The 25846-nt window shown below is 40.7% G+C and overlaps 1 protein-coding gene across 1 annotated transcript; it reads left to right on the top strand.

The window, feature by feature from the left end:
* Positions 1-295: 295 nt before the first annotated feature.
* Positions 296-22996, top strand: ERMP1 (endoplasmic reticulum metallopeptidase 1). The gene is made up of 15 exons (XM_033086381.2): positions 296-576; positions 1195-1496; positions 4571-4698; positions 5023-5128; positions 6001-6147; positions 7792-7884; positions 9264-9476; positions 11351-11571; positions 15033-15207; positions 15745-15935; positions 17345-17497; positions 17954-18156; positions 18867-18982; positions 19496-19659; positions 20778-22996. The coding sequence occupies exons 1-15, from the start codon at positions 296-298 to the stop codon at positions 20940-20942; spliced, it is 2658 nt and encodes an 885-aa protein (XP_032942272.1). The 3' UTR covers positions 20943-22996.
* The last annotated feature ends 2850 nt before the right edge of the window (positions 22997-25846 follow it).

Raw genomic sequence — 25846 nt, 5'->3', positions numbered from 1 at the left:
CTCAGATTCTGAGCAACACACAAGAGGGCAGAAGACAAGCGAACAACGGACAAATCCCGTGCCACGTGCCCTGGGATGACCCTGCTTGGCGAGGGGGGACCAGCTTCCCGCCGCTCCTTCCAACGAAGCCACCGCGGCTATGCGAGCGGTACGGGCAGGCAGCGCCGCGGCCGCGCCCGCCGCGGGCCCACGTGAGCGGCGGGCGGGGCCGGGCCGGCCGGGCCGGGCCGCGCTCTGACCCTCGCCCGGGCCCGTACGGCGGCTGCGCGGAGGGCGGGCAGCGCACGGCGCGGCCATGGAGCGCGGCGGTGATACGGGCGGCTGGCGGCTCCGCGCCACCGCCGCACAGCGGGACCGCCGCCAGCCGCCGCCGCGGGAGGACGGCGAGCGCGGCACGGGCGGGAAGAAGCGGGGCGGGCGGCGGCTGCTGCTGCCGCTGCCCGAGGCGCGCGGGGCGCCGCTGGTGCTGCTCTACCTGCTGGGGCTGCGGGCGCTGGCGCAGGTGTCGCACCGGCAGCTGCTGAGCCGCCCTCCCGCCGCCGCCGGACCCCGCGACTTCAGCGCCCACCGCGCCAGGTACGCGGGGCCGCCGGCGGGAGGCGGCCGGGCTGGGTGGCGGCCCCTGGCAGAGGGGTCGTGTCGTGCTCTTACCCTGGCGAGAGCTCGGAGCTGCTGGAACAGCGCGTCCCCCGTTGTTTAGTTCCAGTAGTCTCGTGTGGTGCTCTGCGTCTCGAAAAGCTGCTTTGCAAATTTTTGGTTGTTGTGTCACCGAGACGTCAGGAAGACGGAAACTGTAACTGTAATTTCAGTTTTAGAGTGTTAACCTCAGGTGTATGTCTTGATAAAAGCATGCTTTTTCAGACATTCAGAAAAGAGCATGTATGCGTGTCCAGAACCTCTCTGAAGGTAAAATCTTTAGCTTCTCCATACTTTTGTTTCTTTCTGAATTGATATAGATTTGTTCACATCAGAAAACCAATACAATGGCTTGGTACCATGGTAGTTGAGATAAGGAGTCTTGAGTAAAAGATCAGGCCTGTATGCCCACTATAAGTTACCATCTAACTGGCTTTAGCCTCTGTTGCTTACCTTGAGTTTTGAAACAGAACCATGTACAAAAATGTTACAGTTGTAGATAAGTTAAATACTAAATGTTGAATGTATTGATGCTTAAGTTTAATTTGTGTCTTACAGGGGGTATCTTGACAACATTACAGCAATTGGGCCCAGAACAGTTGGAAGTCCAGAAAATGAAGTTCTTGCAGTTAACTACCTCTTAGAACAAATTAGGGGAATAGAAAGAGAAAGCACGGATGCTCACAAGATATCTGTAGACGTACAGAGACCCACGGGCTCCTTCAGCATTGACTTTTTAGGAGGCTTTACTAGTTACTATGCAAACATAACCAACGTGGTAGTGAAGCTGGAACCTCGCAGTGGAGCTGAGCATGCAGTGTTATCCAATTGTCACTTCGATTCAGTACCAAATACCCCGGGTAGGTCCATGTGTTTGTTCTGTGTTGCTGTGTGTTACATGAGCCACAGAGCTTGGCTTGTGGATTTCTCCTACCAAGTAGCCACATTTGAATAATGCATGTGTCAACTAGTCAACTTGATCTCAGTGAAATTCATTGTTTAGAGTGACAGGTTGATCCTGTTAAACTCAGGATTTCACACTCACTTTCTAGTAGGCAGCAATTTACAGATGCTTATTTAGATTTCTGGGAAGTTTGGTTAAATCTACCCTTCTTATAATTCACTGCTTATGCATATAGTTCACATGCTGTTTCCACCCATCATCCAAGTCTTTTCATACTTATGTACTGATTTAATCCTGGTTCTCCTTTCACAGGACGCTTTGTGCCAGAGACTATGCCCACCCCAACTAACAAGTCTGGTTTCCCCTCCTTTTGCTGGTACCTCAGATTTTCAGTCTGATATGTTTAAGATATGCCAGGTTTTTTTCTTTGCACATTCAAAGCTTCTGTCTCAAAAGACTGTATGATCAGAGGCTAGGGTAGTGTTGCCTTGGTAGTGTGTATATCTCTTACTGCTAGTTTGACTGTAGCTGTTGGTGCTCTCTTGTTTTTGTTCCTCTATATTTTTAAAATCTAATCCTGCTAAATTGTTATTGCAGCATAAGGGTGTAAACTGCTTTGTAAATTTATGGGTTTAACAAAGCCAGGAAGGTATGGATCTAAAACACAGAATTTGTTGTAACACTCTGCCACAAGTGTGTGCCTGTTATTACAGTTGAAAAACACCCACAGATGGCACTCACCAGCGTTTACTGGAGTTTCTTCATTTACATCCCACGCACTATTTTACTTTTTTGGTGGTGAACCTATTGTTCTTTAACACATGTGATTAGTCTTCATTATTAAGGGAATGGTTGAGTATTAGCCAGAGAAACAAAGCTTTTGCTGGACTCCTGCCTTTTTTTCTGTCCATAAATAGTATACCGAACTTCTCTTTCTCCTCAGTCATATTTGTACAATGTGAGCTTCTAAATTAAGCTTAATAAATACATGATTATTATACATGCTTTGTGACTGAGGAACTGCAGAGGTGCTAATTACTGTGTGTATAGTCTCTGTATAGTCTACCTAGACTTAGGATATTTCACAAGCATAGTACTGTGATAATTTAAAATTGTTTTCAAATTAATGTCCTGTGTAAATTGTGTGTCGATTTATGTGGATTATAAATCAGGATTATGTTTACATCAATTATTTTTTTGCGGTTACTCACACACTAAAATATTTCGCCAGCCTTGCACTGAAGTGCCAAAAAAAAAGAATGATTTGTATAGGATTTTACAGAAATCTGCAGAGGAGCTAGAAATCAGCCTATCAGTGTGCTTGTTCTTAATCACAAAGCAACCTAGGCCTTTATAGCACCAAGGAGCTGTCCTGTCTTTTGTTTTCTTAGTATACCACTTGCACATTACCTTGTGTCCTCTTTTTCTGTATTTCTTTTAGCTATCTACTGACAGCCTGTTTTTGCATTACAAAAAAGGTGGGCTTTGCAGACATAATGTGGTTTTCTAAGGTTATTGATATCTGCCATAAAATCCATTAAGACCTCCTGTCAGTTTTGTTGTATGTGAGGTATTGGGGTGTATTTTTCCTGCAAGTTTCTGTAATATCTATGGCAACATGGCTGCTTCTATCAGATGTAAATCTGTATGGCTCTTGAAGCCAACAACTTTTATTTTTCTTAGCCTTGCTGCAAAGCAGGTGAATGACTAACCTGACTGTAAGCTATATGCATCTGGTGAGTTTTCAATAGCATTTTAAACAAAAGAACTCAGTGAGGCTAAGAGCAGACTCCTGATAAATTTGCATAGTAATTGAGGTCCCTTCCTGAACTCAGAGTGTTCTGTGATATTCAGTGAAATTAGTGAAAACCTGTGACAATCAGAGCTTTAAATCAGGTGGTTGGGTGGCGATATATAGAAAGCTTTTGTCAGAACAAGGCCATAATTTCTGAGAAATAGGATAGAGAATGGTGTACTGGAAAGATTTCAAATGTGCAATAAACTGAAGCTAAAATCTAGACTAAGATTTATGTTTGTATTAGGAGTATGCCCTTTTCGTAGCAGACACTTCTTAAGTTTTGCCTGGTGGCAAGCTTTGGAAAAGCTACTCTTTTTTTTTAATGTGTAAATTGAATATCTTGAGCAGCTAGTAAGTGTACCTAAATAGCATGCCAAGGCCTGAACATACCATTGGCAGCATCTCAGTGCATGTCAGCAACATGTGTGCAACCCAGGACAAAAGTGATGAGGTTTAAATTTAAATTAAATATTATTTATTAGAGTGGAATAGGGAGGTCCTCCAGCTTACACCAAAGTAAGGGAAGTGGGAAAATGGGAGACCTTGACTAAAAGATAGATGCTTAATCAAGATAAAAAACAATGAGGCGTGGGAGGCGTGAGATTGTAGCGTTGGATGAGAAACTCAAAGAGGACAAAGATTGGAGTGAAAGGGGTTTCTGCAAATAAAGAAGCGTTGTGAAAAGCATCTGATCATGAAAATCTTTTATTATAATGTATACCTTATGGAGGCTTTTAAAGGTGTCCTGATACTTCCTTAGCTTTATTTTGCAGTCTTACTTTGGGGTTTTGTCCTCCTAATTGAATGCATTGTAACAGTGTAGAATGCTTTAAGGGTGACTTGTGTGGGAATGTTTTTTTTTTTTAAATATGAGAGTGCTGTGAAATGAAAATGAATGAAAATTACATCCTTATTTATTCATGTTCTGTTTAGGGAGGTAGATAATGATCACATTGCTTTATTAGTAATCTGGTTATTTTTCTTTTCTTGAACAGTAGTGTTTGATCTGATATCTTGTAATTCACTTCTGAACATAATTTTTCTTTCAGCTGTTGCTTTCAACTAATATAGACAGCGGGTACAAGCAGTACCAGAAAATATACTGAAGCTTAACACAATTGTACTGCAGTTATATTAAGTGACTGAATAGCATAAACCATTTTTTCTCTTTTGTCTTCGTTGCAAATCTGTGAATTTGTTGTAAATCGTATTATTTTGCCGATTATTTTAAGGTGCCAGTGATGATGCTGTTAGCTGTGCAGTGATGCTTGAAATACTTAACACACTTTCAAAATCATCTGAGTCCCTGCAGCATGCTGTCATATTCTTATTTAATGGTGCAGAAGAAAACATTTTGCAGGTGAGAATGTGCCATAATTATAAATTATACACCAAAACAGTATATTAAAACTCTTAACAAATGAAAGATATGGCTTGTGTTAAACATTTTGAAATATTCATTCATTACCTGTCTTTTCTAAGGAAAATGTGTGTGACTTCAAAGGGAAAATACAATTGGATTAAGAATATTGTCTGTATTAAAGTAGAAACTTGCATTTTCTGCATCTTTTTGTTTTAACTGCCTTGTGCAGTCTTGAGTTATATGCAGTCTTGAATGATGGAAAATAACATTTAGGCTTGTCTGGTAGATATTTGACCTATATTTTTTTGTTTTCCCATCAAGGCTAGTCATGGCTTCATTACACAACATGAGTGGGCTAAGTCAATCAGAGCTTTTATTAACCTGGAGGCAGCAGGTGTAGGAGGAAAAGAACTTGTTTTTCAAACAGGTATGATCTTGTGTTGTGTCCAATTTCTACACTAGGATAGTTTGATAATAAATGATGCAGACTTGAAGGAGTATTGAAAATTACTCATAAGAAAAAGACAAGAGAATCTCTGTGCCTTCTTCCTAGTCCTTGTGAAGCAATGAAGTTGTTCTCAGTCTTTAGATAGTTACAGGCTAAAGCGCTGCCACAGAAGTTGCTTCATTGGTGGGGAGACTGTGGAGGGCAGAATAATAGAAGTTGTGTTTCCCTTTTGCATCAAGATAAAAAGAAGAAAAGCATTTGGATAGTACATATATCTTAATATTCATACTTCCATATGTTCTATTTCTTTTTCACGGCAGTTCTTTTAAAATCTTTGCAGGAAAATGTTGGCGTTAGAACTCATGCTCAGGATACAGCAAAACTTCTGTGTTTTGTAGGCTGTGGTTAGATCTGTGCCCCATCCCAAGTGGGCAGTGGACTTGTGCTGCTGAAGCTGCTTAGCTGTTTACTTGCTCTGAATGCTTTAGGGGGAGACACTTTTTTAAAACAACCGTACTGATATGTGATACATACATAATGGATTGGAAGCTTGGCTAAAGGTTGTGACTTCTTCATTAATGCTTGGTCTTTTTGGGACATGGATTATCTGCTCTGTGACTGAATATGGGAGGCAACAGTGGCTTGATTTTTTTTCCCTCCCAGGTGTAGCTAATTCTTTCTCTCAACTGTGAGTCATTCATCCAACACAATTGTACATGCTATATGCTCTGTGGGGCAACAGTCTTAAATCTCCAGCAAGTTACTTTGCGTTATTTGTTACCATCAGGATACATGTCCTAACTCAAATTCCAAAAGTATTTGCTGTGAATTTTCTGCTCATCTTTTGTTAGGACCTGAGAACCCTTGGTTGGTACAAGCATATGTAGTTGCGGCCAAACATCCCTTTGCCTCTGTGGTGGCACAGGAAATATTTCAGAGTGGCATTATCCCAGCAGATACTGACTTCCGTATCTACAGGGATTTTGGCAATGTTCCAGGTATGTTATCAAAAGGCATGTCAATACACATTACGTTTATAACAAGGACACTGTTGTGTGGTTGACTGTGTGAACATCCTCAAATTTGGTCTCCCTCTCACACTGGGAGGGAATTTCCCTGTTCCTTTCGTAAGGAAAGAGTCTTTAGGTTGAGTTTGTCATATAGTTTGCTAGGGATGTTTTTAGACAGCTGGTGTTTTCCAGAAAAAAAACTGCATGGTAGAAAAGTTTCCTGAAAATCAGGAAAATACTCCAGGAATCAACAGTACTCTATTAAATACTCTATTTTGAAACATTTGGGTGCATGATGTTAATGACCTGCTTGCAGGAATGAAATGTCTGTATCGAATGGATAAACCAAAATCATCTTCTTTAGAGATAGTGACATAGTCATTAATGCATTTTCATTACCTTTGGGTTTTGTGTCATTGGGGATTTTTGGTTGTTGGGTTTTTTGTTGTTTTTGTTTGGTTCTTGTGGATATTTTTTCCCCTTACTGGTGTTTTTTTCCCTTACTTGTTTCTTTTGGGGGATTTGGTTGTTGTTTTTGGGGGGGGTTGGTGGGTTTTGTTTGAGTTTTTCCATAATCAAGGGCAGGACAGAATCTTTTTAGTTTTGCTAATCTGTTTACAGGTTGCTATCCTTTCTGTGGAGAATGAACAGTGGGAAAGAAATGTGAAATGTTCACTCAGTGTGAATACAGTTCAAAAGACTGTATGTAAACTTCTGTAAAGTCCTTGTTGTCCAGAACAGGTTGTCATTGAAGTCACTTTCAATAAAAGTGATATTTTTAAAATTGATTGTTAGTACAAAGTTGTTCTGGCGTATTCTGTACGGTTCTGAAGCAGGCTCCTAGTCTGAAAATAAAGTAGCTGATTTTGTACAATGTCTTCTTTGTTCAGAATCGTACCTGGATGGTAAATGATTTCTGACTGACCTCTGGGAGTTTTTTTATAAACCAACAAAGAAATAATAAAGCTAAAATACTGATTTGTTCCTCAGAATTGAGACTTAATTTGCCAGAAATTGTGAGAATTCAGATTGCAGGTAGCAACTTTTGTATATGTAGCTGAACAGGTTAGTGGGATACACTGAATGTATAACCAATGAAGCAGAATAACCTTTGGGTTTTGGTAAATACTTTTGTTTGTTTGAACAAATTGTTTGGACTTTGAAATGAAGCATTTTCAGACCAGCCCTCTTTAGACGTTAGAAGTACAAAGAGCACACGTGGTATTTTGAGAAGGTGCTCTGTAGTTTCACAGTGCTGCTTTTCATTACTTTCCAGCATGACCATTTATTGAAGTGTTGCAAGTAAATATTTGACAAGTACCTTATACATCTTTTCTGAAGCTGAGATTATCTGGTCTTTTCATTTGTTTTTCCAGTTGCATACAGATGTTATGGGAATCGTACATGCAAAAGGACAGATGCTTTAAAATGTTTTAAAGCTATTCTCTCTTAAAGGTGCTGGAAGTCAGTTTTCCTTCTGCAAAGAAGACTATTTTGTTTATCTCTAAGGGTAATGACAGGGTTACAAAGTAAAGCAACATTTTCTGTGAAGTGTATGAGAGGCTTTTGCATATTTGTTTTGGAGTTTTAGGATTGCGTAGATTTTAAAAAATGCTGCTTCTCTTTCTGTAGGAATAGATTTGGCTTTTATTGAAAATGGCTACATTTACCATACAGAATATGATACATCAGACAGAATTTTGACAGATTCCATTCAGAGAGCAGGTTGGTATTTTAAGAATTCAGTAATTTACCAAAAAGTAATATTGTAGCTGCTTTTTCATTTTGCTATAAGACTGCTGTAGTGATAAACTAATAATTTTAATTACACATTTAGTACATCTTGGTTGTGTTCTCAAGAACAAAGAATTAACTGAATACAAACCTTTAAAATAAAAAAGGGAGTATGTTTGGTCAATTTGGGAAGATAAACTTTATCAGCATCCAGTGATGTTAATTAGATTCCACAGTTGCTTTCAAATCAAAGTTACTGTCTGTCCACTGATAGATACCTGATTGTTCAGCATTCTGTGTTCTTTTTATCTCACAAAGTCCCATTATTGGTTAATGTTTCTCACTGGGAGCTTTTGAGTGGGTTGGTGGTGTAGAGACTGATCTACCTAGAGAGGTTTTTGTATTAGAATGGACCTCAGTCAAACTTATTGTGGTAGCACACAGAGTGGGTAAGCAAGATTCATTTTCTAGTACAGATTGTGACAGACTGCAGTAAAGAAAATTATTAAGGCCTTTAATTTTCCAGGAAAAGCTAGCATAATCCTAAATGTCTCCAGGATTTTGATTGTTGACTCTTCAAGTTTATGTAGAAGCCATCTTAGATGACCAGCATGAATAAGGGTTTTAAACACTTCCTGGCTCCAATTTAGCTGCAGGACAGAAAGTAACACCTTTAAATTCCTGTTGGAAAGATGATTTTAGTAGTCATGGTGGTTTTATGTAGAACTTCACTAAATATATCACAAATAATAAAAAATCCCAAAAAAACCCCAAACCAAGACAGACTTCACAGCCAGTAAGCACTTCTAATGGTCTAGTAAAAGCAAAATGAGAGTTGAGAATGATTGTTCTCATTTGGTTACCTGTGTTTTGGCTGTGTACTGTATGAAAGAAAAAGATGATTGGTGCCTGGAGGCTACAAAGGAAAACAGTGGCCTTGTCTTTACAGTCCTGTAGGGAAAGAAAGGCAGGTAATTCATGGTCATGGAGACCTGGAGGGGTTACTTAGTGGTGGGAAGAGGAGGAAGGTCAGGAAATTATAAACTCTTCTATGATATAGCCTTCAGGTCCAGTGGTAAATATCAGAAGTGGAGTCTATGGGCTGAAAGCTTGACTGTTGCCTTTACTGCTGTCGTGTCTAAGTGCAAGAGGCTTCCCAAATGTACTTATTTTAACATCTGGATAGAACAACTCATGAAAATACTATTCTTTGTGTACTGTCAAATACCAGTTTGAGAACAATCATTTGTGTATTCATGTCTTCATTGAGGATATTTCCATAGAGTTTTTCAGAATGGTTATATTAAAAATGCTATGTGGTAGTTTATCAACCTTGATATAATGATATTGTGTATCTGCTCTTTTATTAGGTGACAATATTCTAGCTGTCCTAAAATACCTAGCTACATCAGAAAAGTTGGCAAAGTCTTTTGAGTATCGACATGGAAATGTTGTGTTCTTTGATATACTTGGTTTATTTGTCTTGGCTTATCCTGCTCGTGTTGGCACAGTTATGAACTACATTACAGCAGCAGTTGCTTTTTTTTATTTAAGCAAAAAAATGTTACAGCCAAAACCCAGAGGTAAGTCTAGGTGATTTTTAGTTTGTTTTTTTGTTTAGTTTTGGTTGGGGTTTTTTTGGGGAGGGGGTGGTGTTGTTTTTTGTGGGGTTTTGTTGTTTGGTTGGTTTGGGGGTTTTTTTATTATTTCTTTTTTTAAAATTGCCTGACACTTTAACAAATAGCAATTACAGTAATTTCACAACTATAAGGCGCACCCTTTTGGCTAAAATTTTGGTCCGAACCCAAAGTGAGCCTTATAGTCCGGTGCGCCTTGTGTAAGTTGCGAAATTTACCAACCTGGAAGTGCAAGCTGTGAGCTGAGCCACGAGCGGGGGGACGGCGCCAAGGGAGCACTGAGTCGCGAGAGGGGACATGAGCGGGCGACCGCAGCTGGCAGGAGCCGCGCGGGGTGGGAGGGAGCGGGCAGCTCCATGCCACCCCGAGCCGCGGGCAGCCCCAAGCCGCCCCGAACCGCTGTGAGCCGTGGTAGCCCTGAGCTACCCTGAACTGCAGCAACCCTGAGGTGTGAGCTGTGGCTGCCCCAAGCCGCTGCGGCTGCGAGCCGCGGCTGCCCTGATCCCTGCCTCACTAGCTGGCGCTGGGGGTGGGCGGGAGCGCCGGGGCCCGCGCACGAGGAGGACGCTTGGGGCTGCGTTTAAAGGCTACACCAATCTGTGAAAAATGTTTGCAAATTGAGCACCTGCCAGTAAACTCCACGATTGTGGGATTCCATTACTAATTCGTTACTTTGTTGCACATGGCACGGCTCCTCGCTGCAAAAAAAAAAGTGCGCCTTATAGTCCAGTGCGCCTTATATAATGTACAAAGTTGCGAAATTTGCCGACTCCTGGAGGTGCGCCTTATAGTGGTGAAATTACTGTACTAGATGCAAAAGTGTAGGTGAAAAAATGTTTCAGGCCATTACAGCATCTGGTTAGTTGAACTTCTGAAATAAATTTTAGGTGTGCAGCATGCCACAGGAGTTGCTTTGTGTTTAAATCTTGCATCTGAATATTTGTAATTGTGAAAGAATATGATAGGCCTAGATGTCTACTATTTATGAATCATGATTTTGTCTCATCATTTCGTGAAGATTAAAATTAAACCTTTTAAAGATCTGGAAATTTTAAAAAAGTTGCCAAATATCCATGTAATTTTTAAATTTTGTTAATTCAGATATGGTGTCAGAACCGTATTTCTTCAACACCTGTCTGTAGACAGAATCAAGTAAGAAAAAAAGTGGGGAAAATGACAGCAAAGCTTAATAGAGAGTGTAAACCAAATTAAATCTAATTAGACCTTCTTAGTATGTGTAGGAACATGCCTGTTTAAAAGAAAAAAGGCTTAAGAAAATACACCCATGTGCTCGTCACAATCCAGAAAACAGTTTCGGAGTAAGAAAATGTTACAATAAAAAAGCCTCAAATATTTTGTTGTTGTTGGGTTGTTTTGGGGGAACAGGAAGGGGGTCTTGTTTGGTTTTTTATTTGTGGGTTGGTTGGTTGGTTGGTTTGGTTTAGTATTTTGCTGAGGGGAGATTTTATTGTCTTTTGGAGGTTTTGTTGTTTTTTGTTGGGTTTCTTGTTGGGTTTTTTTTTGTATACTTAAAAGTGGAACCATGGCTCCACTCCCTAGTAAAATTTTTGCTGTCAAGAAAGCTGTAATCTGCAAAATACATCAGTACTCTGGGAATAAATCTTGCAGCAGGTATGTGTGCAAATAAACATGCAGAGAAGTAGGCTAAGTGATGCAAGCTGTGCTGTTAAAATATCTTCACTGGGGACCCCTTTATTTTGGTTATTAAAGTAGTTACACTATGGGGTGCTTAGAATTTTGATGACAGTCTGCAGTAGAATAAGCAAGTGTTGAATGAAGCTTCTTTTTGTTCTTCACAGCTGTTCATAACCTGAAGAAGTTACTGACTGCATTCAGCTTAACCCTGACGAGCTGGGTGTGCACACTGGTGGCAGTCCTCATGGTGGCAATGTTTGTCTCCATCATTGGACGGGCTCTTTCTTGGTACACCCATTTCTATGTTTCTGTGTCTCTCTATGGCACTGCAGCTGCAGCTAAGCTCATTCTTGTGCACATGCTAGCCAAAAAGTTCTTCTACAAGGTAGGCAAGACTTTGTTTTTATTGTTGTAGGGCAATGAGGTGTTTAATCTGTGGGAGACCTACCTTTTGGTCTGCTTAAAAAAAAAAAGGCAAAAAGTTTTCAGTATTTAAAACGTTGCTGTAAAAAATTGCTTCATCTAAGCATAGGGATTGTTCTTCATAATCAGAGAAGTAAGAGCTATGTGATTTAAGGCAGCTTTGACCTTTAGGAGATGTTTCAGGCAAAAGGCAGGAGCCTTTGTGATTTAGGTCACAACAACCCCAGGCAGTGCCACAGGCTGGGGCAGAGTGGCTGCAAAGCTGCCCAGAGGAAAAGGACGTGGGGATGCTGCTGACCAGCAGCTGAACATGAGCCAGCAGTGCCCAGGTGGCCAAGAAGGCCAAAGGCATCCTGGGCTGTACCAGCAGCAGTGTGGCCAGCAGGAGCAGGGCAGGGATTTTCTCCCTGCATTCTGTGCTGGTGAGGCCACATGTCAAATACTGTGTCCAATTTTGGGCCCCTCGGTACAAGAAAGACATTTTGATGCTGGACCATGTCCAGAGAAGGGCAGTGGAGCTTGTGAAGGGTCTGGAGCACAAGTGCTGTGAAGAGCAGCTGAGGGAGCTGGGGTTGTTTAGCCTGGAGAAGAGGAGGCTCAGGGGCACCTGGTCACTCCCTACAGCTACTTGAAAGGAGGCTGTAGCCAGGTGGGGATTGGTCTCTTCTCCCAGGCAACCAGCAACAGGACAAGAGGAAATGGCCTCAAGTTATGCCAGGGAAGGTTCAAATTAAGAGACATTTCTTTATGGAAAGGGTTATCAAGCTCTGAAACAGACTGCCCAGGGACAGGGTTTGGTCACCATCCCTGGAGGTGTTTGAAAGATAGCTAGATGTAGCACTTAAGGACGTGATTTACCACTGGCCTTGGCAGTGCAGGGCTTAGATCAAATGATCTCAAAGGTATTTTCCAACCTAAACAATTCCATGATTATTCTCATTTATAGTTGTCTTGACCACAGCTGGAGATGGAACAGATCTCTTAGTTGTCTGTTCTCTGCAATAGATAAAACTCATTTAGGCCCCTGCAAGGTTCAGTGAGGTTTTGGTGTGTGTTACTTTTCCATTGCTGTCATTTGTCATGATTACTGTCTGTCTACCTGTTTTGCTTAGGATTCTTTTTTCTGGACTAACCAACGTGATTTACCTTGTGTAATAAATTCGTAGTTGTAGATCATAACAGTCCCATATGGTTTTGTGTTAAATACAGATAGTCTTGAGGTGTCTGATGGATGACACTCTTCCAGGGCAGAAGTTTACTAGCATGCTAGGTTTAAGTTTACAGTGCAGAAATAATTAGTCATTCAGCTTACTATTACTTACTGTCTCAGCCTTTTGGGTGGGTTTTGGACAACGGAATTTAGGAAGCCTTAGTTGTCAGCCAAATACAAATGTTTGAAAAAGTTTTAATAACTCTGTGCCATTTGATTGTATGAAAAGTTCTAAGTGGATCCATCATGTCTTTCTCTAGGAGTTGGGTTTTAAAAGATTTTTTGGAGGAGTGTTAACCGATACATGCATGTTACCAAATTACAGTAATTTCATGAATACAAGCTGCACGGACTATAAGCCGCATCTCTGGGTATTGGCAAACATTTCGTTCTTCGTCCATAAATAAGCCGCACCTGAGTATAAGCCGCTCTGTCGTTCACAGCGAGGACTCGCGTGCAACAAAGTTGCCAAATAGTAACAGAACCGTGGCATGGTGGGGGATTTACTGGCTCAGCTAAGGCTGTGCAGGCTCGGCCCACTCGGGGCTGCTGACGGGGCCAGGGGGCCCAGCTCGGTGGGGCCGCTCGGTGGGGGCGCTCAGGGCTGGCCGCCGCCTCTGGGCTTGCTCGCCCTGGCCCGGTGCTGCCCCGCGGCGGCGGGCAGGGATGGAGCACCCCCTGCTCCCGCCATGGCGGCGGAGGGCAGGGGCGGAGCCTGCCTGCTCCTTCCGCGGCAGGCGGGGTCAGGAGCCCCCCACTTACCCCACGGGCCACGGGGATGGCAGCACAGAGCCCCCGCCTCCTCCCCGAGCCGTGGGGATGTCAGCACAGAGCCCCCTGCCTCTCCCCCGCCTGAAGTAGGGAGCTCCCCTTCCTCCCTCCCTCCCCCCACGCTGCGGCGCTGGGCTGGCCTGGGTTTTACTGGCAGGTGCTCGGCTTGGCACCCTGGCTGGCACTTCTGGGGTTGTAAATGTCAGAAAATTATTCACATATTAGCCACTCCTGAGTATAAGCCGCATTTCTGGTGTGGGAGCAAAATTTTAGCCAAAATGGTGCGGCTTGTATTCGTGAAATTACTGTACCCTTTGTGGAAAAGATGCAGTAGATGCAATGTTACTGTTTTCCAGTCTTCTGGATTAGCTGGCTGATACTTTCATTAGCTGTTAGGACATTTCAGGCTCTGGATCTACTTCATGCCTGCTGATTGCCTAATCATCACATCAACCTACTGAAAATCAAAGGTGTTTCACGCTGTAGCTTGCACCACAATGTACAGTTAATGTTGCTTCTGTCACTTGTATTTGACTTAAAAGTTGCATAAAAATTTGGAAACCACTCTCTTCCTTGGCTATCAGTGGCTATTTGTGGCTCAACATCTTGTGAGTTGATAAGCTTTATGTTTTGAAATGGCTTTGGCAACGTGTATGTTTCTTCACTTTTTTCCTTTTTGTTGTTTTCACCCCAAAATTGAAATAGGTGCTTTCTGATAACCATTGTTCATGCAAGCAGTCCCTCTTGCTACTAGCAAGATTTGCAGTTAAGAATCATGCACTGCAAACATGGCAGCCCATGTAACTTAAAAATCCCCAAAACCAAAGCAAAATCACATTTTTGATGGTAAAATTTATTCTTTTTTTTTCCCGCAAAAACATGTTGTCTCACCTATGATGTCTTTTATTCAAAACAAATAACATATTTAAATAAGCAGACTTCTGAAGTGACAGCTTGTGGCGTGACCTAAAAAGGCACCAATAAGATATCTATGCACTGATAACAGTGCTTGTGTAAGAAGCCTGTTAACAGCTATTCAAAAACAAGTTTATACTCTCAGTAGGTCCAGGTAATTTCTTCACCCATAAGTATTGCATAATTTTTTAACACGCTGTGTTACATTTTTTTTTAAAAAGACCCTCTTTGCGTAAAACACTAACCTTGTGTATTCTTTTGTATTGTTATTTGTACAGTCTTCTTCCCCAGTCTTTGTAATCTTCTTTTTCAAGTTATGTCAGCAGATTTAGAAAAGTAACTTTAAAAATATACTGTCATGGATATTTCTGTATGGTAAGAGAATGGTGAGATGATGCTTGTCAAAATTGTTTTGCCCAAGGACAAAAATTGTATACAAGGAATATGGATTTTTCTGTTTGTTCTCATGAGATGTGATCTATGAAATGTGCACAGTAATGAAACATATTTACTTATTTTTGTTACAGAATGTGAATGAGCAGTACCTGGGAGATGTTTTTTTTGATGCCTCACTGATGATTTGGTCAATAGCATTGGCTGTGATGACTCAGATGGGCCTTTGTTCAGCATTCATTTGTACCTTATGGGTAGCATTTCCTTTACTCACTAAGCTGATGATCCACAAGGAATTCAGCCAAAAAGGTATAGGTTTTCAGGGGCAGAAGTTGCATTTCAAACCTTGTACCCTTATTCTTATTTAAGCAAATGAAATTGTAAATTGAGTAGTCAAATTAACTAAGTCACATTTTTGTAATGAAAAAAATCTTCTTGAACTAAAGACAATTTGAAAGTGTGAGAAGCTTTAAAAAAATACACTGAAAAACATGCCATGTCTCAGGCTAAAAGAGCAATATGTGAGTATATTAACAAGTGATCAGAGTTTTAATGAACAGCAAAGGTTCATAAAATATTGTAATATTTAAAAAATGCTTGAGTCAGAAAATCTGTTTATGCTTTTTTTGTAATACAGGATTAATTTTGTGGTGGTTTTCAAAATTATGCTGGTGTTGGCTGTGCAAAATGAGATCTCCTTTCCATACTTGTGTCAGGGATGAGAACCAGTACTGTGTATTGGGCCTTGCAGCAGTGTATCTTCATGGATATATCAGTAAAACTATGTGTTTATATCCTTTTAAGCTTTTACTTTTTTGTCTTTTTTTTTTTTCCTGTTTTGTATAGGTGCCACAATAAAGTTTATTGTGATGTACATGCTGGGGATGTTTGTTCCCTATCTGTATATGCTGTATCTTAGTTGGACTGTGTTTGAAATGTTTACACCTGTCATGGGACGAAGTGGTTCTGAAATTCCACCAGATATGGTGTTAGCAGGATTTATTGTGATCTTCACTATGATCCTATCTTCCTATTTTGTAAGTAGAATTTGCAAATATCGTTTAAAACTCTTAAATTTTCTCTGTAGTTTAGAATAAGATGGGTTTTTAAATTCACGAATACAAGCCGCACTTTGTATAAGCTGCATCGCCGGGTGTTGGCAAACATTTCGTTCTTTGTCCATAAATAAGCCGCACCCGAGTATAAGCCGCTCTGTCATTCGCAGCGAGGACCCGCTTGCAACAAAGTTGCCAAATAGTAACAGAACCGTGGCAGGGCGGGGTTTACTGGCTCGGCTCGGGCCATGAGGGCTCGGGGCTGCAGACAGGGCTCGGTGGCCCAGCTTGGCGCTGCGCCACTCGGTGGGGCCGCTCGGGGCTGGCCGCCGCCACCTCTGGGCTCGGTCACCCCAGCCCGGCACTGCCCCGCGGCGGCAGGAGGGGCACAGAGCCCGCCAGCACCTGTGGCGGCGATGGGAGGCGGGGTTGTAACCTGTCTGCTCCTGCGGCAGTGGCACGCAGGGACGGGAGCCCCCCGAGCCACGGGGCCCAGGAGGAGAGAGCTGCCCCGCCTTCCCCCAAGCCGCGGGGCCAGCAGGAGGGAGCTGCCCCGCCTTCCCCACCCCCTGTGCTGCCTGCACGGAGCAGCTCCACCTGCCGTGCAACAGAGTAACCAATTTGTAACAACCGCATAAATGCAGGGTTTTACTGGCAGGAGCTCGACTTTGCAGTTTGCGCTGTCTTGGTTTGCACTCCCAGGGTTGAAAATGTCAGAAAATTATTCACATATTGGCCGCTCCTGAGTATTAGCTGCATTTCCAGTATGGGAGCAAAATTTTGGTCAAAACGGTGCGGCTTGTATTCATGAAATTACTGTAATACTAGAAGTTAGTGATAATTTGACAATCTCTTAAATGTTACAGGAAAGTTTTAGAACATATGTCAAAGATTCCACAATTTGTGTTAGTCAAAGAAAGGTCATTGAAGCAGAGCTTGTATTGCTCTATGATGGTTTAGTAAAGACTGATGTAAAATACAAAATGTATTGCTGGATTTTGAGCAGAGATTAATTTTAGATGTAATATATGACTGAACAATACATGTACAAACTTCTAAAAGAATACTCAGATTTGTGGGCTTTTTCTGCTGCCATAGAACCTGGAAAGATTCTGTTGGGGTTTGTTTTGTTGGTAGATTTTTTAAAAATAGGAAAATTTGAAAAGCTCCAGGAAGTACTCACTTTATTCCTTTTTTATAAAATTAATAATCCTAAAAATCCTAGTTTTAAATACTGGGATTAAAAAGAAGTGTCTTGTATGAGGTGGTACTTGCAATTATGTCTTTTTAATGTATCCTTAATTCTATAATTGAATTCTAGAATTATACAAAGTAGTGTCTTATATATAAGTTTTGCAGTTTTATAACTGGACTGTTTTTTCATTCTCTAGATTAACTTCATTTACCTTGTCAAAAGTACAAAAACGACGCTAGTAACTTTAACTACTGTGTTTGTAGTCACTCTGATTCTCGTTTGTAGTGGAATCTTCTTTCCTTACAGTTCTGACGCAGCTAATCCAAAGCCTAAGCGAGTCTTTCTTCAGGTAAGAAAAGTTTTGCCTCTTGGTTGCAAGAGTGTTTGGTTTTTCCAAGGCTAAATACTCCCTTTCTTGGTTTAAAAGCTCTAGTGATTATTCCTGGGTTTGAAACAATTGGTAACGTTTCCCTAGTTCACTCTCAGTGCTCAGCTCACCGGTGTCAGAAGAGTAGGACTTCTTTGGGAGTTTTAAGTGGGTGAATTGTGTAAGCAATGGAAATTTAAAAAGTGACTGTGGTTTGAGGTGAGCTAAAGCAGTCATCTTCCGATTGTGTTTTTATGGTATGTTTCTTACCTGAGTAATTCATAAATACTCAGATATGTGTTCAGTGCTGAAAGGTCTACTGAAAATGTAGTAGACCTTAAGGATGTCACATGGAGGATATTTCAGAATCACCTCTGACTCTTGCAAACTCCAGAGGCTCTGATTTCTTTCTGTGTTGTTTTTCTTTTTGCCTTCTAGCACACGAGCAGAAGATTTCATGATCTAGATGGAAATGTGGTAAAAAGTGACTCTGGTATATGGATTAATGGGTTTGATTATAATGGAATATCTCACATAACTCCCCATGTTCCTGAAATCAATGACACCATTAGAACTCCATGTGAGGAGCAGGCTCCCTTCTGTGGCCTTCCTTGGATTCTGCCAGTGCATTTCATGTTCCGGTTTGTATGATCTCTGCATCACTTGAGCACTTCACTGCAAAGTCGGGGGTCACTTATGCGATTTCGTTTATATAAGGGGAAAAAAAATAACTATCATCTTGGTCTAAAAGTAAATAATCCTTCCTCTTCAGAAGACGGACTTCTGCCTGGATACTTTGTCTTCTGCCACAGCCGCTGCAAGACATTTACGGGTGTGCTGCAGGATCTGTAGAAGTTGATGTGGGTGAAAATAGATGTAAGCACCAGTGGAGAAAAAAGTGAAGGGTCTCCTGAAGGGCAGTTCAGAGTAGGAGGATGTATGTGTCCTCCCTTCTTCCCTTCCTTCACCGCAGCTGACAGCAGAGAATGTCTAGACAAGCAGGTCTCCACATATGGAAGCCAGCTGCTGTGGCTATTTCTCACACCTCAAGAATCTTGAGACCAAAAGTTTAGCCATTTGAAGGTGAAAATATTCTCACTCATTTGCCATGTAATTTAAGGCAGGTGAAGGTAATGAATTAATACACTGGTGACTATTTTTCTGTTAATATGCCATTTAAATATTTGGCCACAAGCTGATTTTACCTGCCTTCTGCTAGAATCAGCACCTTTTGAGTATTTCATGTAGTAGCAGCACAGTCAGCTGTACTATAGGAAAACTTCTTGTCTTCTGATGTTTAGTACCTCAGGGTATTGCATTGAGAATAACTTGAAACTTTTTTTCTCCACAGGAAAAACTGGTATCTTCCTGCTCCAGAAGTTTTGCCAAGAAGCCCTATTCGCTTTAAACTTCTCTCCAAGCAGCTGATGCCCTGGAACTCTGTGAGGTTAAGCTTTGAAGTATCTGGTGAGTGATTAGAGATTCTGGTTTGTGACTTGTGTTTATTTTTATACCCATAATAAATCAGGCTTTGACTCCAGTACTGCAGGTTCTAGTACCATTCCCAAGATAGTGAGCTTTCTGAGATTAGCATGAATTAATTCAGTTTCGTAGCACACAGTAGAAGCTGTGAGTGATGTCTTGCACTTCTTATTTCTGGGACTGATAATCTCATCTGTCTTGAGTAAATCTTGATTGTTTTACAGCACATGCTTTCTAAACTGAATTTTGTAGCATTTTATGTGTTGGTATGTATGAGATTATATTATATATATTATTATAAAATGTCCTGTATTCCTCTCTTAGATTATCATCTCACTTATCCCAATGCTTAGAAAAAAATTGAAGCATCTTCCGTAGGGAAGACATTTCTGTCATGCTTTGGAGGACATGAAGAGTAGCTCAAGGATGCCATGGTGTTCTGTGGGAAAGCAGGTAGTTACATGTGATACACGTGGACACACATCTCTGTCCCCGCAGGTCCCAGCCACATGTCCCTGTACGTGCGGCCGCGCGCGGGGTCGGCACTGTCCCGCTGGTCCCTCGGGGATGGAATGCCAGTCACCAGCGTGGGGGGAGACTACTTTGTGTTCTACTCCCGAGGGCTGCAGGCGGCTCCCTGGCATTTCTGGGTGGAACTGACGGTGAGTGCGGCACCGCTGGAAACCTGGTGATGCCTTGGAACACCCTCTTCCCACCACAGCTGCCTTCCCGTGTGAAAAATGTCACAGTAACTTCCTAAAGCTTTGCTTCATTTGGTGGATCTAAATTCTTTTAATACGTCAGCTTTATAGACCAGCTCCCGTGTGTTTTCCATGAGTAATCTGCCAACTTGACAAGCAGCCAAGGGAAAAATACTTTTCTTGTCGGCATGGTCTTTGATCAAAAGTTTGGATTTCTCTGATTTTAATCTCACAGTTCTTGAAGTTTTATCTTTACTACTGTTATTTCAGAGTTAATTTTTATTATTATAAGTAGTTCCCTTTCTCTTCCCTTGTTTGCATGGTTTTGGGAAATTGGTGAAAAATGTACCTGTCTTGAAGCTGAAGAGGGTTGTAAAAGCTTTGTTTTCTAAATTTTCTTTTACATTGTTTTCAGCTGGAAGCCTTGCTTCCAACCTTGCTGTTTCAATGGGATTTATGATCTGCCTCCTCACTCTTCTAACTTGCAAAGGAATAATTTTTTGCAGACATGTATATTTTTACTATAGGTTTAACAGTGTCTTATCCTTTGAGTAAATATTGCAAGTATCTTTGAAAGTTCGGAAAGTCCCTTTTTCCTTCCTGCACCAGGCAGTCTAAACACAAATAATCCTCGAAGGATTATTAAGACAGGTAAGGCAGACTGGAGTCTCAAGTGTGACAAGCCTTGCAACACTGATAGAGGCAAAGCTAGGCAAAAGGGGCTGTATATCCTCAGGATTTGCTTAGAAAGATCAGTAAATACTGTGTTGGAGTCCTTATCTTGATTTGTCAGCAAAACGGACAGATACAGACATTGAAGTTGGAGCTTGTGGAAGCTGTGTAACACATTAGAGGCACTGTGAACTAAGCGTCTGGTTGCCAGTTCATTTCAAATTGAACTCGTCATGTAATCGGGCTGGTATGTTGAAGATGGGAATTGTTGAAACATAGAGGACAAAGAACTACAGGGTGGATTTTGTTGCATTGGTACTCTCTGTAGAAAAGTGCATCTGAATTGATCTCATGTTGAAAAGTCATGAACAATCATAAAGACTGTGTTGTCCTTTTCTCACTTTCAGGTCCCAGAAAAGCATTCTGATGGAATAGTCTCCCTTGCCATAGCAGCACATTACTTTTTTGGGGAAGATCAAAAATCACCTCAACTGTATGCCTTACTGGAGAGGTTTCCAAATTGGACATTTTCTTCTGGCTGGTCCTGTACTTACGACCTTTTTGTCTTTTAATTTTGACAGCAGTGCTGCAGGGCTGATAGGGTTATTTGTGATGCAGAATGCCCTTGTGGCAAGCACTTTCTAACAAGATGCCAGAGACTTCAGCAAGAATTTAAAATACTTCAGCAAATGGTGTTTCTTTGGCAGTTTGACTGTTTAAAGACTACTGCTGTCTTGGGGATATAATGATACGTTTCTGAATGCGGTTCACCTTGGCTCTTCCACTGAAGTGACAGTTGGGCTAGTGGGTTTCTTAAAATGAAAACTGCACTTGATGAAGTAATATTAGCATAATAAATGGTGACAATTGTAATGGAAGGGCTTCATGGAATTATTTTGATGCTGTGTGAAATAAAACCATACATTCACTGATACACCGAGTATCACCTACCAGTCCTATCTGTCCTGTTCAAGTCTGATCTCCAGCTAGAAGGTTGTGTGTTGCTGTGGGAGCAGGGCAGAGGAGGCAAGGTCCTGAGCCTTACTTTTGTCACTGGATGAAGTCACTGAAAGCTGTGGTACTCGTGTAGGTTGCATTGAGTCCTTGGGAAATGCACAATGCAGGAAAAATCAATATTATGCTGGAATGTGGTAATTGTTTGTCCAAATTGTACCTTTCTGTTAAAGAACTTAGTTATACCTCTTTTCCTGTCTCTTTGGTGTTGCAGCATGAGTGGCTAAGTTCAATCTTACTACCTTGTGATTTTGTTTCTATTGGGATCTTTCATTATCAGCACATGAACATGTGACTTTCCCACTCGTATGTAAGAGTCCAAAGTCCATACTCCTTTAAGTGAATGTCTTATAATTAATCTATTCTAAATTTTAAGTTACCTTCCAATTTATTAGAATTGGCTAATTTTGGTATCTCCTCTGGAGAAATTTTAGGTAGTTTGCCAATTTTGCACTTGCTAATACACTTTACTGTTTTTAAAAATAAGGTTTCCTTTCCATAAGGAAAAGTACCTAAAAGAGTAGTCTTGAAAATATATCTAATATTCTGGATCCCACTTATTTTATTTTCATAGGATGAATTTATAAATGTCTGTAAGTGTTTTAGAGTATTTTCCAATTTTAATTGACAGGATTTGAAATCAGAAGCTACTGACCTCTTTTTTCAATACTTACCAGGTTTTGGGAGTTTTTTAGTGCAGTGGTTAATAGTTAAGGGTAATTAATTTCTGAAATTCAAAGAACTTGGTGTATCTGAAGAAACTTAATATTTTTTTTCAAATTATATATAAAACATTTGGCTATATCAATACCATGCTACAGATTTAAGTGGGTTTTTTAATCTCATGAGTATCACCTAATATCATGCAGAGCAGATTTTGTGCAAGCATCATCATTTCAAGTAGAAACATGCTACTACTGGTAAGTTTACAGAGTACATGCAAGAAAATTGAACAATAGTTAATTTGCGTGAGCTATGATGGATAACAACTCTGCAGTCAGGTATTTTTCCTTTGGATTGTTCTGTAGTTGTGTGTAATAGTGGAAAGAACCAGTGTCATTGGTTGCAAGGGACGTTAAAAAATTGTCAACTCACTCATGGACTAGGATAAGAGATTTAATTACTGTAATCATTATGAACTGGCCATCAGTATCTTAAAACCTGTGGGTTTATACATTAGTGTGCATTAATTATCAGTCACTTGATTGTATCTGATTTGAAAGTACAATCCCTATATTATTTAAAAGTGCTATTAGTGATTTGAAGATCAGAGTTATGAACTAAAACTCCTGTGTCTTGAATCTCAACAAAGGTGTTGTACTGTACTCTAGCTGATGCACAGCTAGTTAACTAAAGCTGCACTGATATTTACCATCTACATCAGTTTTGATTTTTGTGTTTTGCCTATGATTTAAACCTTTGAAAGTGCTGTGTGAGGAATTCATACTGGGAGCCAAAAATATAAAAATGCCTGTTGTTGGCAATTTCTGAAACTTTAAGTGAAGCAATAACTTCTGCTATCTCAGGATTTAATCCTTGTTAAACAATTTAATTATGTGGTGTGTCTGGTTTGTTGCAATTTTCTGTCTTTGTAAATAAAAGCAAAACTTGACTGGTGGCACTTGATTTTTTAGCATGATTAAAGGCTATATATTTAAGTTGTTTTCATTCATTGCACTAATGTTTTACTTGAGCGTGGGGTAAAAATACTGCTAAGAGATGCTGGGTTAGACAACTGATGTTACAGCTGTGTGGAAGATAAGCTTGGCCAAAGAATGCAAAAATCATCTGAGTTGAGAAAAGTTAAAATGGGAGTTCTGGCTGGTTTCCTGGAGAGGAAGGTGGTTTTGAAATAAGATGTGATACAGGGGAGTCACTGGTAGCCAAACTAAGTATTCTTTGCAAAATTGATGGGATTGAGACAGATTTATTGTTGATCTAAGAAAAAAAACAGGACGGAAAAATTTGCTGTTTGTGTCTATCTGCTTCCCTGTTCAAGTACAAGCAGATGAATCTTCTACTACTGTGGGTTACTATTTCTCCTAAAAAAGCATTGTGCGACTTACTCTTTGAAGTGTACCAGCAAGCAACTGGTAACTTCAAGGATACAAGGGCATAGAAACATTAGTTAGTCTTACTGGAGACAGCAAACAGTTGATTAGATTACCTTGTGCTCATCTGCAACAATTTACATCCACAGCATTTTCTAAATTGCTTTCTTGTGTTTTTCCCTCGTTTTGATGGCTTTGATAATGTACTGTTCTCTGTTAAAATACATATTTCTGAAGCTGAGTACTAAGCACTTCATCACTTTAAACGAAGGAGGCCTCTACATGTTGTGGTTATGCAATGTAGTGCATCCTTACAGTGTGTCACCATACCTTCAGGATTGTCTGTCAAGTAGAAGTATGCATTTGGAGAAAGAAAGTGTTGAGATAAGTGCAATGAACAGGAAGATTCCAGCTACCATACACAAACTGACAGACTGTTGAGCTCAGTGGGGCTGTTCTGTGCTAGTAAGACCTGTCTTTAACATCTGTCAGTCTGGGTTGGATTGCAGTCCTTGTGGAAAAACACTAACCAAATGGACAAGATCTAACAAGTCTATACAGAGCTAGTTGTGGGACAGAGCTGGAGAACAGTTTGTCTGAACAGCAAACAAAAGCTGTTCTGTACTTTTCTCCCTTTGAGGGCTAAATGTAATCTGACTTTTGGTAATTATCTGGATGCAGGATGATGCATTTTAGAACTTGGTATGTGGTCTTGGTGGAGAATGGTAGGAAGACATGCAAAATCAGTAAACCTGTGTTCTGTGGTTAGTGTCAATTTATGTAACTGTGGTTTCTATTTTGAAGACAGAACATGCATTCTTAACCTTCGTGAAAATCCCTGTCAGTCTTGGGGGATAAATTGATCTTAGAAATTAGCCAGGCTTCCCTGTTCACTGTAGAAGAGGTTCTGTTGGGCTGCAAGTCTAGATGGTTCTGTCAAAGCTGTGGGTGCAGCTTGAGAACATGCTAAGCATTAAAGCAGAGTCTCGAGCAGGAAGTACAAGCCAGTTTAGGGAGCTCTAGACACTGCTGTCTGTATTTCAAGCAGGATGTCAAGCATCAGTGGTTCTTTTTTTTTTTTCAGATTCAGTTTCAGAAAGCGGAAAGAATCTGTCTTAAGAACTAGCAGTAATTAATCTAAAAAGGAATAGTTCTTTGAATCTGTTCTGAGAATAGAACAAATAGAAGCTTCAAAGCCAGTAAGTGTAGACATGAATTTAAGTCATCATCTAGCCGCCCATGCAGAGTTTATTTGGAGATGGTTTCTTCAGGGGAGGGCTTGGATGGTTTGGGTTTCATTTTGTTTTGAAGTTCTTGTTTTGTATTGTTTGGGGCTTTTTTGTTTTATTCATTTGTTGGGGTTTTTGGGGGCGGTTTGGAGTTTTTTGGATAGGAAACAATTTGAAAAATTAAGGAAAGAGTAGTTAGGTACCTTGTGTCTGCTGCTAGTAGCTTCAGGCTCCAGCTGTGGACTCTTAAAAGTCTTCTCTCAGTGCTCTCTGAATAAGTAATCCCAAGGAGTTTTCTTATTTCAGGGGCTAGTGATAAACAGAACACCCAACATCTCTCTTTTCTCTGCTTAAACACTGGGATAACTTACACCACTCACCCGATGCTGCCATTCCTGTCACTGCCTACTAGAGTACTTCAGCAGTGTTCAGCTCTAGAACAGGAAATTAAGCTGAGACATTAAGTTGTGTCTGTAACCATTATGTTTCCTCTTAATTGTAGAAAATCCATCCTTCAGTTCAAGCCAGCTTACCACCCTCAGCAAGTTACCTATCATCTTTTATAATGTCATTATAGCCATAGACAACTTCTTCCCTCCATTTATTATGAAAAGGACCTCCTTTGTACTGGTTCTGGCTAGATTATGAATTAATGTATTTCTGCTTACTTAACAGTGGGTCTCAGACCTGTAGCTTAGAGACACTTTGGCTCTAAAACCATTTGAACTGGTTTCTTTGACCTAAAACATGCTGAGGAAAAATCAGCTTACTTGGGTTGACAAAAGTGATTTTGAGAAATTACCTTCAAAAATGTGTCTTGATTGAAGCAGTTTTGCAAGTGTACCCGGTGTGAAAGGATCTGTTAAATTGGCAGCAAGGAATATAATGTATTGTTCTTGTTTTTCTGAGGTAGTGTTGCACAGGATGAGAAACAGTTCAAGAGAGCTTGACAATATTATGCAAATTGTTGTGAAGGAGGAAATCTGACATCAGCCAATTTTATGTGAGTTGGATACACAAAATGAAAAGAGTGTTAACATGTTGGAATTCCAACAAGATGGGAGATTATGATCTTCAGTTGGTTAAGTGGCCACTTTTTCCAATCTTTAGTAAAATAGTGCAGATTTACAGGTAAATAAATAAACCTTTTGTGGTAGGTTAACCCTTCCTAGCTGGTGGGCA

The sequence above is a fragment of the Catharus ustulatus genome, chromosome Z, assembly GCF_009819885.2.
Source record: "Catharus ustulatus isolate bCatUst1 chromosome Z, bCatUst1.pri.v2, whole genome shotgun sequence".
Lineage (NCBI taxonomy): Eukaryota > Metazoa > Chordata > Aves > Passeriformes > Turdidae > Catharus > Catharus ustulatus.
Note: the sequence above shows the minus strand (reverse complement) of the source record. Positions and strands in the feature narration are given on the sequence as shown.

Bases quoted from the DNA above. Each gene is read 5' to 3' on its own strand.
- ERMP1 (XM_033086381.2), top strand. From the start codon at position 296: ATGGAGCGCGGCGGTGATACGGGCGGCTGGCGGCTCCGCGCCACCGCC. The intron at 1,497-4,570 runs GTAGGTCCATGT...GATTATTTTAAG, and splicing joins TTCAGTACCAAATACCCCGG to GTGCCAGTGATGATGCTGTT. The intron at 11,572-15,032 runs GTAGGCAAGACT...TTTTTGTTACAG, and splicing joins CCAAAAAGTTCTTCTACAAG to AATGTGAATGAGCAGTACCT.